The sequence below is a fragment of the Dermacentor silvarum genome, chromosome 11 (assembly GCF_013339745.2).
Source record: "Dermacentor silvarum isolate Dsil-2018 chromosome 11, BIME_Dsil_1.4, whole genome shotgun sequence".
Classification (NCBI taxonomy): Eukaryota; Metazoa; Arthropoda; class Arachnida; order Ixodida; family Ixodidae; genus Dermacentor; species Dermacentor silvarum.
In genome coordinates, this window is record NC_051164.1 from 77047769 (window position 1) to 77062534 (window position 14766).

General features: G+C 50.0%; 1 protein-coding gene across 1 annotated transcript in view; it reads right to left on the reverse strand.

Moving 5' to 3' along the window:
* Positions 1-2738, reverse strand: part of LOC119433994 (gamma-aminobutyric acid type B receptor subunit 2) — a 350459-nt gene extending 347721 nt beyond the window's left edge. The window contains exon 1 of the mRNA XM_049658564.1: positions 2297-2738. Within this exon, the coding sequence (XP_049514521.1) occupies positions 2297-2677 (381 nt within the window). The 5' untranslated portion in view covers positions 2678-2738. The remainder of the gene's footprint in view (positions 1-2296) is intronic.
* Positions 2739-14766: the final 12028 nt, after the last annotated feature.

Sequence of the window (14766 nt, forward strand, 5' to 3'; positions counted from 1 at the left end):
TTCATTGCACAGCTTTGTCGAAAACTTGCATAAGAAATGCTAGATGAATGGTAGGAAAATGACGATATCACACTTGGAAAGTACTTATGAAAGTCGTTATATGTGGCATGGCTCCACTTTGTATGCTTATAAAAACGTCGCGGTAGCCAATCCGCAATACCATGACCTTGGTTTTAGGCGCACTTGTGTCGAGCTTCATCAAAGGTACGGCAGCGAAAGGCGATGACTTGCTAAAACAGCCAGCGATTTCTTGCGTTGTGTTATTCTACTATTGCACCAGCCGAAAGGCCCCCGCGACATTGTCAAGTCACTCACAGGTAGACGTTTATAAACCATAGAGGTCATTGTGATCGGCTACCATCCCTAAAGCATTCACACATTGAGACCGTAAGCTCCATCAATCAATTTCCAGGCTACCGTGCTTTACATGACACAAGGCCCAGTGCCACCTAACCTAACCTCACTAGAACCACGGGCAACCCTGTCTGTGTACGGGTGAAACACGGGACGTGAAAAACGACGGTGGTATGTCATTCCTTTCGCCGCGTCTACTTTCGCTGGCTCAGCCAATCAGCTCACACTCGGAAGTAATATTCCCGAGATTGATCGATCGAGATCACGGCCCTCGATTTCACTTTGGTTTGTACTTTGGCACCAGAAAGCACCGCTCTCCAGGGTTGTACCAACTGTTTGGAGCAGAGCGCGGTTCACTGTGACGCTCTTGGCTGGAAATGACTTCTTGAAGATAACGATGCCATTCGCCGTGGAAAGCCGAATCTTTTCGGGACACTCGGAGGCCCCTGCGAAACTTCATCGTTCGCGTTTCAAAAGGAGATAAAGGAACGCAGCGCGGCCGCTTACAACCGGGACATGCTCCGACGGTCGGTTGACAGAGCCAGCTGAGATTGAAGCCATGGGTTGAGTAGTTTTCGCGGCCAGGACTGCTGGTACATCGTCGCAAATGAAGAGCCGCTTTGAAATGGGCAAGTTGCCCTAGTTCGGTTGCGAGCGATGCTATATATCAACTCCCAGTGCTTCTTCTCACCGAAGTAACAAATTACGTCTAGGTGGTTGTAGTAGGTAGATGTACTGTGAAGGTACGTGGCCTTTTTGCTTGCAGGTGTTCATCAGGTACTACACTTTCAATAACGCAAGTGTTATCTCTAACCGATTAAAGTAAATTGTTGCATTAGATGTTAAATGGTAGCAACTAGAATAGAAAGTTGTGAATACAATGACCTTCGTTCAGCCAGCAAGAAAGAACGAACCCTGAATATTTCTTATTTTCCTTCCGAACATGACGTGTAGGGAGGGTCTAATGATAGCGTGTGAGTAGCTCGCTCGATGGGGCCACGTCATGAGTACAATATTGAACCTTGATTGCAAGAGATCGATTTCGCTTTCACTTCACTTCTCTAAAGATTCGTTCGTTAGCTCGTGGTGATGTTTCTTTAGCCACAAACAACTCCTTCGTGTGCCCAACTCACCCTTTTCGATTTCAGCATTGATCGAAAAGCCACTGCAAGACATCCTGACCGCACCGTAACTGCCTAGCTCGACGATGGCGCCTAAGTATATCTGCTGCGTTATTGCGGACCAAACAGGCAACGTATTCGTCACTCAAATGAGCGCTTTTGTATGCAAATACCGGGAAATAAACTTTTCACTTGCGCCTAAAACCATCGAGTAATCAACGAAATCCTAAACTATGACCACGAGTCCCTGCAACCGTCGCATTTACGCATATCGACTCTGTACGCTAGTGCTTAGTTCGCATTTGCAGAAGTATCCCACGTGAGATGTATCCCACAAACTGCAGCCAAGTCGTGATATGTTATATGACACGACACATCCTTGTTTGTTTGTTCGCGGTGTAGCCAAAGTCACGTTAGCCCTAATGATATATGACTCCTTCGCCGCATTTTACTGGGGCGCAAGGGCCGTTGCAACAAAGCTCACTGCACCGCGCGGGCCGCTTCGGTTCGCTTCGCGCTACAAGTAGCGCACTTCGCGAATCAGTCGTTCCAGCCATCGTTCCACGTATCGACGGCGGCTGCAAGGTGGACGTCGAACGGGCGCTGCGCAGGAGTCCAGTGTGCAAGAGGGCACTCAAGGCAGCCGTAGCCTCCACATCAAAAGGTCGCGTACAGGAAAAGTTGCCGACCCGGAAAACTCTACTCGGTGGCTTTCGTAAGCCACGAGGACGAAAAAAAAAAAAGCAAATAAGAGCTCGAAGGGAGCAAAAAATGGGGAAGGAGGGAAAATGGAAAGTGGGGGCGTCCCGGCGCCCGCTGACCTTAGTGTCGTTCCAGATGATGTCGAGCTTGTAGCCCGGCAGGAAGTGCGGGCTGCTGTTGATGTGTCGCAGCGCCAGGTTGACCGCGGGCACCACTCCGCGGCCGATGGCGCCCTCGCTCAAGTTCAACGTCGTCGGGAAGAAGCCCGCGATGAGCAACTCTTCGGGCTCATCCTCGGGAGACGGCGACGAAGACGTGCCGCCGCCGGGCTGGTTGCGGTAGTGCAGCGCGCGTTCCTCGCGCTCGGGCTCGGCGTCGTCGTCGTCTTCGGCCGTGAGCGACGACGTGGCCGTCCACCGGCCGCCCAGTACCAGCAGCAGCAGAACCAGCGGAACGACGGGGGGCCGGAGGAGGAGCGGCGGCACCAGTGCGGCGCGCATTCCCCGACCCGGCGCGCGCACCGGCACAGCGACGCCGCGCACTGCGACGCCTCGGACGGCCGTGCGCGGACCCCGGCGCCGCCAGGGGACGCCACGCGGTGAAGGGAGGACGAGAGGGTTTCGCGCGCCCCGGGCCCGGGCCCCGAGGATCGCTCCTCCCCCTCCCTTCCTTTTTTTTATTTTCTTTGTCTTTCCCGCGCTCTTTCGTCGGCACTCTCCCCGGCTTGCGCCACTGTAATATCGCCGCCGCTGCCGCCGGATGCTTGCCACTCGGTGCCCAAGTTTTAAGACAACGTCCCCTGTGCGCAGATTGCCTCTCACAAGAGGCTATTAGGTCGTACTGAGACCGTCACGGAAGGCCAAACAAGTATGCAAGAGCACAAGGTCATGATAGCTGCGACGAAGCGGAGTTCAAGTCGTCCAGGAGAAACCTTTAAAGTTGTGAGGATGGTCTGCGTGTTTCCGTAGAAGCCGCGATGCCTCCTAGGACTCGCGTGCTGCAGCTGTTCAGAAGTCTTCCGGAAATGGCATGCTTTGCACACTATAGTCGTACGATTTCGGCCAGGAGGTCATCATGGGTCACAGGAAAGGGGGAGGGGGGGGGGAGGAAGGCTGCGATCTTCGACTACCATAGTGGGCCGCGATGCGTGCCCTGATAACCGTCATGAGTTACGTAGAGCTGTAGGTTCGCGGCCGCCGTGGAAGCATCATGCTGAAGTTGTCGGGAAGTAGGGATCTTGAAGGAACAACTGGCGTATGGTTCCGGCTAAAAAAAAAAGAAGAAAAAACTAGAATGAAATTAATAAGAAGAACGTCAGTCGTCTAAGTATTATGTGGAAGATTGTGTAGACATCCTACCTTTGTTGTCATATGTTGATGGAGGGTTAGTAATCAGGAATGTCTGTCAAATTGTCGGCATAGAAACATTTCAAAGGAATAATGTTGTGCGCAACAAAGCTGCGTTGAAATTTCCCACAACAGCGCAAAACCAATCAGGACATTGCGTACCAACCTGCGTACAAAACGATCACGTCAGTCGTCTGGAATACCCGCAAAATTCCATGCCGGAATCGTGTAATCGTCGTCAGGAGGGGCTGCGAAAGCTCGAAATGCGCAATCAATGAATAGGCCAGAATTAAGCCGATCGCTATGGAGAAGTCATGCCAGAGTTTTTTTTAGATGTCCGAGGCTCACGACGTCTCCGCAGGATAAACGAACCGCGGTGGCGTCAGTGTTGCCAGACAGCACTCGAGCTCCTCAATGCGTGTGCTAACTATACGCGGAGGCGACACGATGAGGAAGCCAGCAGCGGCGTCACATGCAAACACAGCAGGAATTCTGGGATACCGATCCGCCATTACGGACGCCCACCCGCAGCTCGGCTGGCTCGGCAGTGAAATAGCGCTATTGTCGGATACAACTTAAAGGGACACCATTTCAAAGTGGACTGTTAAAATATCATACCAGAAACCTGGAAACAGTTGTTTCGTCCCAAGAAAAGATTTATTCGAAGAGAAAATTGCGTGTGAAGCGTCCGCGTACCTCTAATGCAATTCAAATCGCCCGCCCGAGTGAGGAGTGGTGACGTCAAGGCCATATAGTGACGTTGTGCCGCCGGCGAGCAAAACGGCGCCCGCAGACGGCGCTACGACTTTTTTTTTTTTCTTTTTTTCTTTTTTTTTTGCGGAAAGCGCTAACGCGCGTCCAGAAACAGAGCCGACGGCAGTGCGCAAACGGAAGTATGGTGGCTAGCCACCATAGCGGAAGGTAAAGCGCGCGCCGAATTGTGAACACAGTGATCGTCGACGCTCGTCGCAATGGACCAACTAGTTGACGACCCTGACACATGGGCTCTCGATGCTGGGCTCGATTTTAGCGATTGAAGCTCCGATGAACGTGACATGCTGCTGAGGGCTCGCGCTGCCGGCGTCGTTGCGTACTACGACGGCGGCCTCGACACCGGCTCTTCCGAGCGCGAAAGCAGCGAGGACTCCAGCAATGCGACGTCGGGCGTCGAAGCTGGTTTCCGTCTGGATGTGCCGTCGCGACTCTCAAGCTGCTAGCAAATTCAAGTGCGAGTTTAGCGAGCCAGTAACACCAGCGCAGCACTACGCGATAACGAAACTTATCAAACTCGAAAGCGCGCGCGGCGCAGAGTCGAGCGAAAACGAAACCTTTTGACCGACCGCGTCGTTATCAAGTGCAACGCCAAAAAGGTATTTTTTCTTCTAAGAATCTAATAGAAGTAGACAAGTAGCATTTTCATCCGTCTTATAATGCAACGAAACAATCTTTTTAATGAGTGGTGGAGTACGAGTGATATAATTTTTTTGAGCGGTGCCTTCGTCATCGGGTAAGTACCGGAATGTCCTTGGGGAGTCCCTTATCGTGTCCTGCATTTACCTGAATTTCTCGATTACTAAAGCTCTGTTCGCGATTATACTGACGCCTTAGACGTTCTAGAGCATTGCTCTATTACTTTAGCTTGACTTTTTATTTGACTTTAGTGTCCCTTTAAGCCCCGCTCACATCCTCATAACCGCCAGCTACTGTTCCACCGCGAGGCTGCAAGGAGTTCGCGCTTCAAACTTTTCCTCTTGCCTAAATAAGGCTGTAACTACAAAAATAAAACTATAAGCGCATAATTTTACACGTTTTCACTCGTCTCTCTTAGTGGAACGTACAAGTACGACAAGTACAGTCGTATCAAGTACGACGCCGGTCGAATGACGACGATTTTGTTAGCTTATGTGAGTGGCTGGCGGAGTAACACAACCCCACGCGGCTCATGTGCCTTTGTTGCCAACTGCTGTTTTTCTAAGTTTATCCTGCTATAGTGTGTTTGCCAACCGACACGCAGTAAGGGTAAAAGCAGACAGGTTCAGGCTGGTGCTCGCAAACAAATATGCAGCTTTAGAAAAGGAAGATGAAGATAGCATAGAGGTAATTAAGGCTGATTTCAGAAGCAGCACTGGAAGTGGGAGGTAAGGCTCCAAGGCAACCAGTAGGTAAGAGAGAGAGAGAGAGATAAATGAGATGCGAAAGGCAGGGAGGTTAACCGGAAGGTAAATATCCAGTTTGCTACCCTACACTGGGGAAGGGGTAAGGGGAGACAGAAAGATAAAAAAAATGCACACACCTAGAGAGGGAGATAAAGAAAAAAGAAAACACACACACACACACACATACACACAAAGGAACTCAGAAGCGTCACAGTCGTTCAAACAGGTCGCTTGACCGGAGGAACTTCAGTAGCGCCCTCGTCGCCTTTTGCTGTGAAGACCGTATCAGTCGGCATTCTAAAATCGTCTGCTCAGAAAGCGGCCGGTCGTCGAGGCGTGCCAACTCCGTTACGAGCGACTGTCTCTGGGAGCTGTAGCGGGGACAATGACACAGGATATGTTGGAGTGTTTCCTCGCTGCCGCAAGTATCACAGGCAGCACTGTCGGCCATTCCGATGCGACAAGCAAAAGCATTCGTAAAGGATACTCCAAGCCACAGTCGGCAGAGAGCAGTTGTCTCGATTCGAGGAAGTCCAGATGGAATGCGTAGTCGGAGGGATGGGTCCAGGCGGTGCAGTCGAGTATGTTGGAAACCAGGTGTGTTCCACATGGCTCGTGTGGAATCACGCGCGATTATGCGAAGCTTTGTTACTGCATCGGCTCTTGATAGCGGGATGGGTTCCTTCACAGCATTTTCGTGAGCCCTCCTCGCAGCTTCATCGGCCTGTTCGTTGCCCATGATGCCGCAGTGGCCTGGGAGCCACTGAAAAGTGATGTCATGTCCTTTTTCTGCCAGTTGGTGACAAAGGTGCCTTATTTCCAGCACAAGTTGGTCTTGTTGTCCACGACGTAGAGCGGATAGCAGACAATGCAGGGCGGCCTTTGAATCTGTAAATATGCTCCATCTTCGTGGTAAGTCTTCGTGAATTATGTGAAGTGCGCAGCGAAGTGCAGCAAGCTCCGCCGCAGTCGACGTTGTCCGGTGAGAAGTTTGAAACTGAAGGGTCACAGCTTTTGCGGGGAAGATTACAGCCCCTGTAGATCCGTCAAGAGTTGTCGAGCCATCAGTGTAAATGTGAAAATGGTCCTTGTATGTCTCGTGCAGCATGAGGAGAGATAGTTGCTTGAGAGCTGGGGACGAGAGTCCTGCTTTCGTTCGAATCCCTGATACCGAGAGTCGAACTTGTGGACGAGCCAAACACCAAGGAGGTGATAGCAGTCTCTCGGCAGGCGTATAATCTCGAGGGAGGCAGTCACGGTACGCCGATATCACCTGGCAAAAGGAGGCATTGGGTCGGTCATTCGGCAGAGTGGCGAGGTGATGGAAAGGGGAGCGGGCAATGTGCCTGATGTGTGCTCTGAGCACTTCCAATGTCATATGAGTTGTCACTGGGTAATCTTGAGCTATTGCAATTTGTTTCCGTTGTCGATGTGCATCGTGGCAATCCAAGACAAACCCTTAGTGCCTGCGCCTGAGCACTTTCGATTGTGCGGATGTTGCTTCTGCAGGTATTGCTCAGTACAGGTAAGCTGTATCTCAGATATCCGAGAAACAGTGCCCTGTATAGTTGTAACATTGCGTGTACTGACGCTCCCCACGTTTTCCCTCCAAGAAACTTGAAAACGTGTGAAATGGCCATTAGGCGCTTCTTCAGGTAGGTCACATGGAGACTCCAGTTGAGGTCTCGATCAATGATCACCCCTAAGAATCTATGCGTCCTGGTGTAACAGATGTTTTGCCCATTGATGGATATGGCGTAAGGCGTCATTGACTTCCGCGTAAACGCGACCAGCGCACATTTCTCAGGTGAAATCTGGAGGCCTTGTTCGCTGAGATACGCCGAAATTGATGTCGCAGATTTTTGAAATCTCGCGCGCACCTGAGGACGTGTTACACCTGACGTCCACACGCAGATGTCATCGGCATACATTGATATATGGACAGCATTTGGTATGCGTTCCACGAGACCGACAAGAACAAGGTTGAATAGTGTGGGACTCAAGACGCCACCTTGAGGAACACCACGGTATGTGCAGTGTTGAGACGTCGGATCGTACTCGGTCTGCACAAAGAATGACCTCATGTGTAAGTAGTTGCGGGTCCACCGGTACACGGGGCCACCAAGGCCAACCGATTCCAGAGCATCAAGTATGGTATCATGAGCAACATTGTCATAAGCTCCTTTTACGTCCAGAAACATAGCGACCGATAATCGTTTACATCTCTTTTGATGTTGGACGTAAGTGACCAGATCGATGACGTTATCGATGGAGGAGCGGAGACGTCGAAAGCCGGCCATAGCATTTGGATAAACTTGGTAGCGTTCCAGGTACCACTCCAATCTGGCAAGGATCATGCGTTCCATCACCTTCCCTACGCAACTTGCCAGCGCGATTGGGCGGTATGACGCGAGCTCGAGTGGTGACTTGCCAGGTTTGAGGAGTGGCACCAGGCGGCTTGTCTTCCATTCTTGAGGAACGTTTCCATCCTGCCAGGATTCATTGAATATATCCAGCAAGGCATTTCGCGCTCGCTCACCCAGGTGGCACAAGATGCGGTACGATATGCCATCTGGTCCAGGAGACGACGGCCGATTACACAAAGCAAGAGCCGCATCAAGCTCCTCGATGGTGAAAGGCAAGTCCATGCGTGAGTCCCGTGTATGCGGCTCAATGCTATCCGTACCAAGGGGGCATGTGTAGATTGATTGACCTGCAATCTTTCTGCAGAAATCTTCCGCTACCTCGATGTCCTCTCGACGTTGGAAAAGTGCCAAGGCTTTGAATGGCACGCGTTGTTCGGGAGACGTACGTAGGCCTCGCACGGTTCTCCATATGTGAGAAAGAGATTTTCGGGGGTCTAGGGATTCACAAAATTTTGCCCACCGTTGAGATTCCAGTTTGGCCATTCGGCGCTGGATTTTTTTTTGCGTGCGTCTGGCTATTCTGAGATCATGGATGGACTTAGTGCGTCGGTATCTTCGCTCGGCCCGCCGACGAATCGCACGGAGTCGCTCTAACTCCAAGTCGGATTCGGAGAACCTTGGATTGCATTTCAGCGTGCACATCGCATTCTGCGTTGCCTCCTTGATAGCTTGCTGAAGGCCAGAAGGGAGACCGTTGCGACAAGCTTCTTCCATGCTGGTTTCGAATGTAGACCAGTCAATTCGCCGGATTGTGTTTGGCGAATGGCAGCTGGCCAAACCCTTGATCTTAAGGTAACTGGGGATATGATCACTCCCATGTGTCTCAATGTGTAAAAACCACTTTACACGAGTAGCCAAGCGACGTGACACAAAAGCCAAGTCTAAGCAACTGCTGTATGATGAGCCCCGTAAATAGGTAGGGCTCCCATCATTAAGAAGGGACAGTCCATGGTCAGATGCGAATGAAGCCAATCGTCGGCCGGTTGCGTTAATTTTAGAGCTTCCCCAAATAGGATGGTGGGCGTTAAAGTCTCCTGTGATAATCCATGGACCAGGGGTTGCTGTCAAGATGTCTTCAAGTCTCTTGCTATCAAACCGGCTTGAAGGGGATAAGTAGGTACCCACCAGTGTAAAGGCTACCTTTTTCTTCTTAACAGTCAGGCAAACATACTGATTCTCATCATGAGGTGGCACTTGCTGAACGACGTAGGTAAGCTCCCGACGAATAAACACAACGACCTTGCTGCTTTCGCTGCAAGTTGAGGACATGATTGATTCGTAGCCGGATAGACGGATTGGTTTGATAATTTCGGTTCACAGATTACGATGATTGGGAAACGGTTAGAATATACAAACTGACGAAAATCAGGCATCCGACATCTAAGTCCTCTGGCGTTCCACTGGATAATAGATGCCTCTCTGACCTCTTGGCGGAACGATTGGTGATTGCCATCCATGGTTCTACTCGAGGGCTGCTAGGACTGGGCTCAGCGCGTCCAGCACTTGCAGGCCACTTCGAGCGGCTGGGTTTGCAATACTTGTCAGTAGCTCTTTAATGACATTCATTAGGGACCAGCAGCATCGGTATGATCTGTCGGTCAACCCTTGGTACTTCATCCACCGAAGTGTGCGTGGAAGTAGACATCAGGCGGGGAGGCTCCTTGGCAGGCTGTGTGCGCGGAAGCGCAGGCCAGTCTTCCGCGGCTTTAGATTTGTCAGTCTCAATCCTCTTCGTGCTTGTATGTTTACTTGCACTCGAAGGTAGTGGGTTGGGTGCGTCCTGCGTATGATTAACACCACGTCTTGTACGCTTGCGTCGACGATTACGCCGGCGTCGTACAGTCTCAGCAGCTTCCCTATGGGATGAGCTGTCTCGGACCATTTGTTTAAGCACGGCAATTTCTCTCCGGATTTTCGGGCACTCTTTGGATGAGGCATCATGGGATCCATCGCAGTTATTGCACTTTAAATGTGTTGCGCGGCAAGCGTCCACAGTGTGCGACTCAGCGCAGCGTGGACAAACCGTACTCTTTGTACAGACGCCCTTGACATGGCCGATCTTCATACAGTTATGGCACTGAAGTGGCTTGGGCACGAATGGGCGAACAGCATGTCGGAAGTTTCCAACCTTGACATGCGAAGGAATGGAATCGCCCTTGAATATCAACTTCACGGAGCGGGAGTTGCCAAGGCGGAGCACATGTGTGATGATAACTCCTTCGGTCACTGGTTTGACGAGGATTGGCAGATCCGAGTTCGCTATGGCCAAATCAATGTCGTAAATGACGCCCGCCATGCTGGATTCGTCCAATGGTACACGCGGTCCAACTTTGATGCCTCCCAAATCGGTTATTTTTCGAAGCTTGTCCAACGCGCTACAATTTGTCGCGTCCACAGCGAGGATATTCTTTCGCGTGTTTATTCGAACTTGCCTTATGTCATTCGGCGCCACCCCCTCGAGGAACATGGAGAGAGCTTGCCTGTTAAGCGTTCGGAGGCTGACGGAGGAGTCCTCGGGTACGAAGAGGACTGAGTGCGGCCAGCGTTCAATTTTTGTCTTCATTGTTAATGTCCTCGCTGGTGAAGACACCTTGAGAAACCTTCTTTTGGCTTTCCTGCTCATCACAGACTCAAAGCTGTCATCCGACGAGTCGTCGCCGGCGACCGAGTACAGTTCGGTGTCCTCATTGGTGGTAGACCAGGAACCTCGTTTCCTCGACGAGCTCGCCATGGTTGACCTTTGGCCGGGTGTCACCGCAGTTGACTCCGCGTCCATAGCCACAAGGCAGCGAGCCTCGCTGATGACCTCGCTGGTGCTGGACCAGGCGCGTTGATTCCCCGGGGAGCTTGCCATAGCAGACCTCAGGCAGGGCGGGCCTGTGGAAGGCTCCGCGTCCGTTGCCACGAGGCAGGGAGCAGCGTCCCCGAAAAACGTGGAAAACTTGATCAAAATGCAAGGAACAGAGATCCAGTAGGTAAGCTCTTCCAAGTAGCAAGGGACCTAATAAAAATCGACAAAGCATGAAAGTGTCAAACTCGTGAGATCAGATATAATTCGCTGAACTGTCAAAACTGATCAACTAGAAGAAAGTAAGGAATATTCGAAATTATAATGTGGGAAAGATTGAGGAAGCCGTAAAATATGGACGCAGCATGAAATCAGTGAGAAGAAAACTTGGCATAGGACAAGGCAAGATGTATGCACTGAAATATAAGCAGGGTATTATTATCAGCAATGTCGATTACATAGTAAAAACAGCGGAATAATTCTATACTGACCTGTACAGTCCCCAGAGCAGCCAAGCTACTTTCATTCGAAGTAGTGATGAACAGGATACAGAGGCTCCTTCTATAACTAGCGATGAAGTTAGAAGGGCCTTGCAAGACATGGCTAGGGGAAAAGCTGCTGGAGATGATGGAATAACAGTCGAATTAATCAGAAGGAGGAGATATCATTCTTGAAAAGCTTGCGGCCCTTTACACGCAGTGCTTCACAACTTCAAGTGTACCGGATAGGTGGAAGAATACCAACATTATACTAATACACAAGAAGGGATACGTTAAAGAATTGAGGAATTATTTACACAGTAGCTTGCTTTGAGTATTCTATAAAATATTCACTAAAATAATTTTCAATAGAATCAGGGCTACACTTCAGTCAACCAAGAGAACAGGCTGGCTTCAGGAAGGGATATTCTACGATGGATCGTATCCATGTCATCAATCAGGCAACCGAGAAATTTGCAATCAACCTCTCTATATGGCTTTCATAGATTATGAAAAGGCATTTGATTAAGTAGAGATACCAGCAGTCATGGAGACATTGCGTAATCAAGGAGTACAGGAGGCATACATGACTATCTTGGCATACATCTATCAAGATTCCAGAGCTACCTTGGTTCTCCACAAGAAAAGTAGAAAGTTACCGATCAAGAAAGGGCTCAGGCAAGGAGACACAATCTCTCAAATGCTATTCACTGCATGCTTATAAGAAGTATTCAAGCTCTTGGACTGGGAAGACTTAGGAGTGAGGATCAATAGCAAATATCTCAGCAACATTCGGTTTGCAGATGACATTGTATATATATATATATATATATATATATATATATATATATCTGGCACCGTGCTACGGGGATAGGCCCGTATTCCGGAGTCCTTTCCTCGTAGCCGTACGCTACGTAGATGCTCTGCGACGTCGTACCACATTCAGGATCGGGTCAGGTCGTAACGGAACATGTAACGTTTGGTAACCGGAGAGCAAAAACAATGTCGTCATGACGGCGTCGTCGTCGTCGTCTTGCTGCCGTCGTCACGTAGACGTTAGTGTCACACACGATGTTTTCGAACACGCTGGTTCATCTTGTAACGCTTTGTAAAAACCCAAAATACACCGGACAGCCTGCTATGTCCTTCGCGTAGCATCGATTCCCACTGTGCGTGGGATCTGTACAACATTTCCCCCCCTAAACTTGGACACAGCATATCTTTAATGCTCTTTCTCTTCTCCGGTCATTTACTGTTATTTTGTTCAGAATCTACAGCATTAATGATGAGAAAGGTTCAAACTTGGACTTGTTCGATGTTCGAAAGGAAATAAAAACTAGCGGAGGAAATAATGAAAGTAAAAGAAAAATAGAGGATGCGATTATGATATCAGCCCACGGTGTGGTGTCGCTTGGTGATCCTTGGTTTCTTTGAAGATTAGGCTGAGTGTTCCAAGACTAGTACGCGTCGCCAAATTTCGACTTAAATATCAAACCTTACAGGAGTTCTGCTTTACTGCCAGTTCGGTGACGCAGGCAGATTGGTTGCTGTAGCTCGCATTCATGTTTGCAGCCCGGACTTAACACCCACACAGAAAGAAACAAGTGCGACGAGCGCTGGACATCAACTGAATTTATTACGCAGTTACAAACATAAACATACAGGCGTGCAATCGCAAGCACTACACAGTCGAGGTTGCGAACGCACAAATTCAGTTTCATGTTCTGCAAACACTAAAGGCTACACAGAAAGGCTAGTAAGACTTTCACCACTGCGCGTATGCAAAGCATTTCGTTCAGGTACTCGAGCTCTCCTTGGGATAGTGCTGTAGACGAGACCCTGGTACATTTGTCTTGGTTATAGCTAATAGGTATGGCTTCAACAATTTCTCTCGTTGCCTGGTCTATGCCCTTGCGTAGCACATGTGTAGCATCGAAAGATAGAGAGAGAGAGAGAGAGATGGCAAAGTGAGGAAAGGCAGGGAGGTCAACCATGCAGACGAACGTCCGGTTTGCTACCCTACACAGAGGTTAAGGGAAAGGGGGAATATAAACATGGAGAGATGGATCACCGAGTGCACGTGGGAGGATGCACAGGGACACTATAAGCTGTTTCTCAAACAGGGGCACTTCGGGTATTGAACTAGTGCACGAATCCCTTTTTGTACCAGTGACAGATGTGGCCACGGTCCGAGAGTATCTTTGACCGAAAATGCCGGAGTAAAAGGCACCTGCGACAGTGGTCCGCCAAATGTCTCCACTGCTGCCTGGGCGTCTACTTCCACCGTGGCCGACTGCTGCGCTACAGCTCTCGCAATCTGTCATTAATACAGCGCCCAGTTTGGCGATATATAGCTTCTACCACCAGAAAGAGGCATCTTGTACACAACGGCCTATCGTGCTGAAGAAAAAGGAAAAAAAAAAAAGAGACAGAAAAACCAAGTCGCATGTTTCTTTTCTTGCAAGCGCCTTCGCATTTGCGCCAGTTGCGCTGAGGCAGAAAATACAACCACGCTTGGCTGCCGCCATGAGCGTCTTTAGAGCGAGAAATTCGAGCGGGAGCTCTGCAAGGGTTCTCGCGGTGCCCTGTTTCCGTTATCGCGATCAGTCGTCCGCCGACTCATCGCGGCACAAAAGCGGGCCGCGCGCGAGCCTCGCGGCAGCCAATAGTTGACGCGAATGCCAAGGAACAGCACTCGAGTAGGCATGACAATTTTTTTTATGTTATCGCGTGGTTCGGCGTCAAGCCAGTCAAGCTGGAAGCGGCAGCCCAGGACGTTGCGCGCGTGTGGATTTAGGCTGGCGTGATGGCTAGAGCGAAGTGGTCTCAAGTCGTTCGTGGATAAAATGGTTAATTTATTTTCGGTGTAAACGAGAAATGCCGTCCAAGAGTTGTACGGGTGCGCAAAGTGGTGCAGTGACTCCGACCAAAAGGGAAGACAACACGTCTAGCAAGTGCCATCAAACAGGTAAACGAAAATGCATTTTTTAACGAGAATTATTTCTGACGTCCGCTTGAAACGAAATAAGTGCATCTTCTCTTCACTTAAGCGCTCTGTGCATCTTGTACTTTTAAAATTTGTATTACGGTGCCAAAAAATATTTTGGCTGCGCTCTTCACTCATGCATTTCTGTATTCACTGCCCAATTTGCCCGGTTAACCTACCAGTGGCCTCGACCACTGAAAGGCCCTCTGGCAAGAAAATGCTTTCGCTGTGCGCGTTCTTGGTTCGCGCGGAATCGAAGATGCAAGCAACGACAAACCACTGCGCGGCGCAGCGTACGCGGTCACTGAGTGTCATTCGCTCTTTGCCATATTGGATTTTATTGGCTTCGCCAGTAGGAGTCTCAGAACCGTGTAGGGGCAAGAGGTTGGCTACCTTGATACAGCTGTC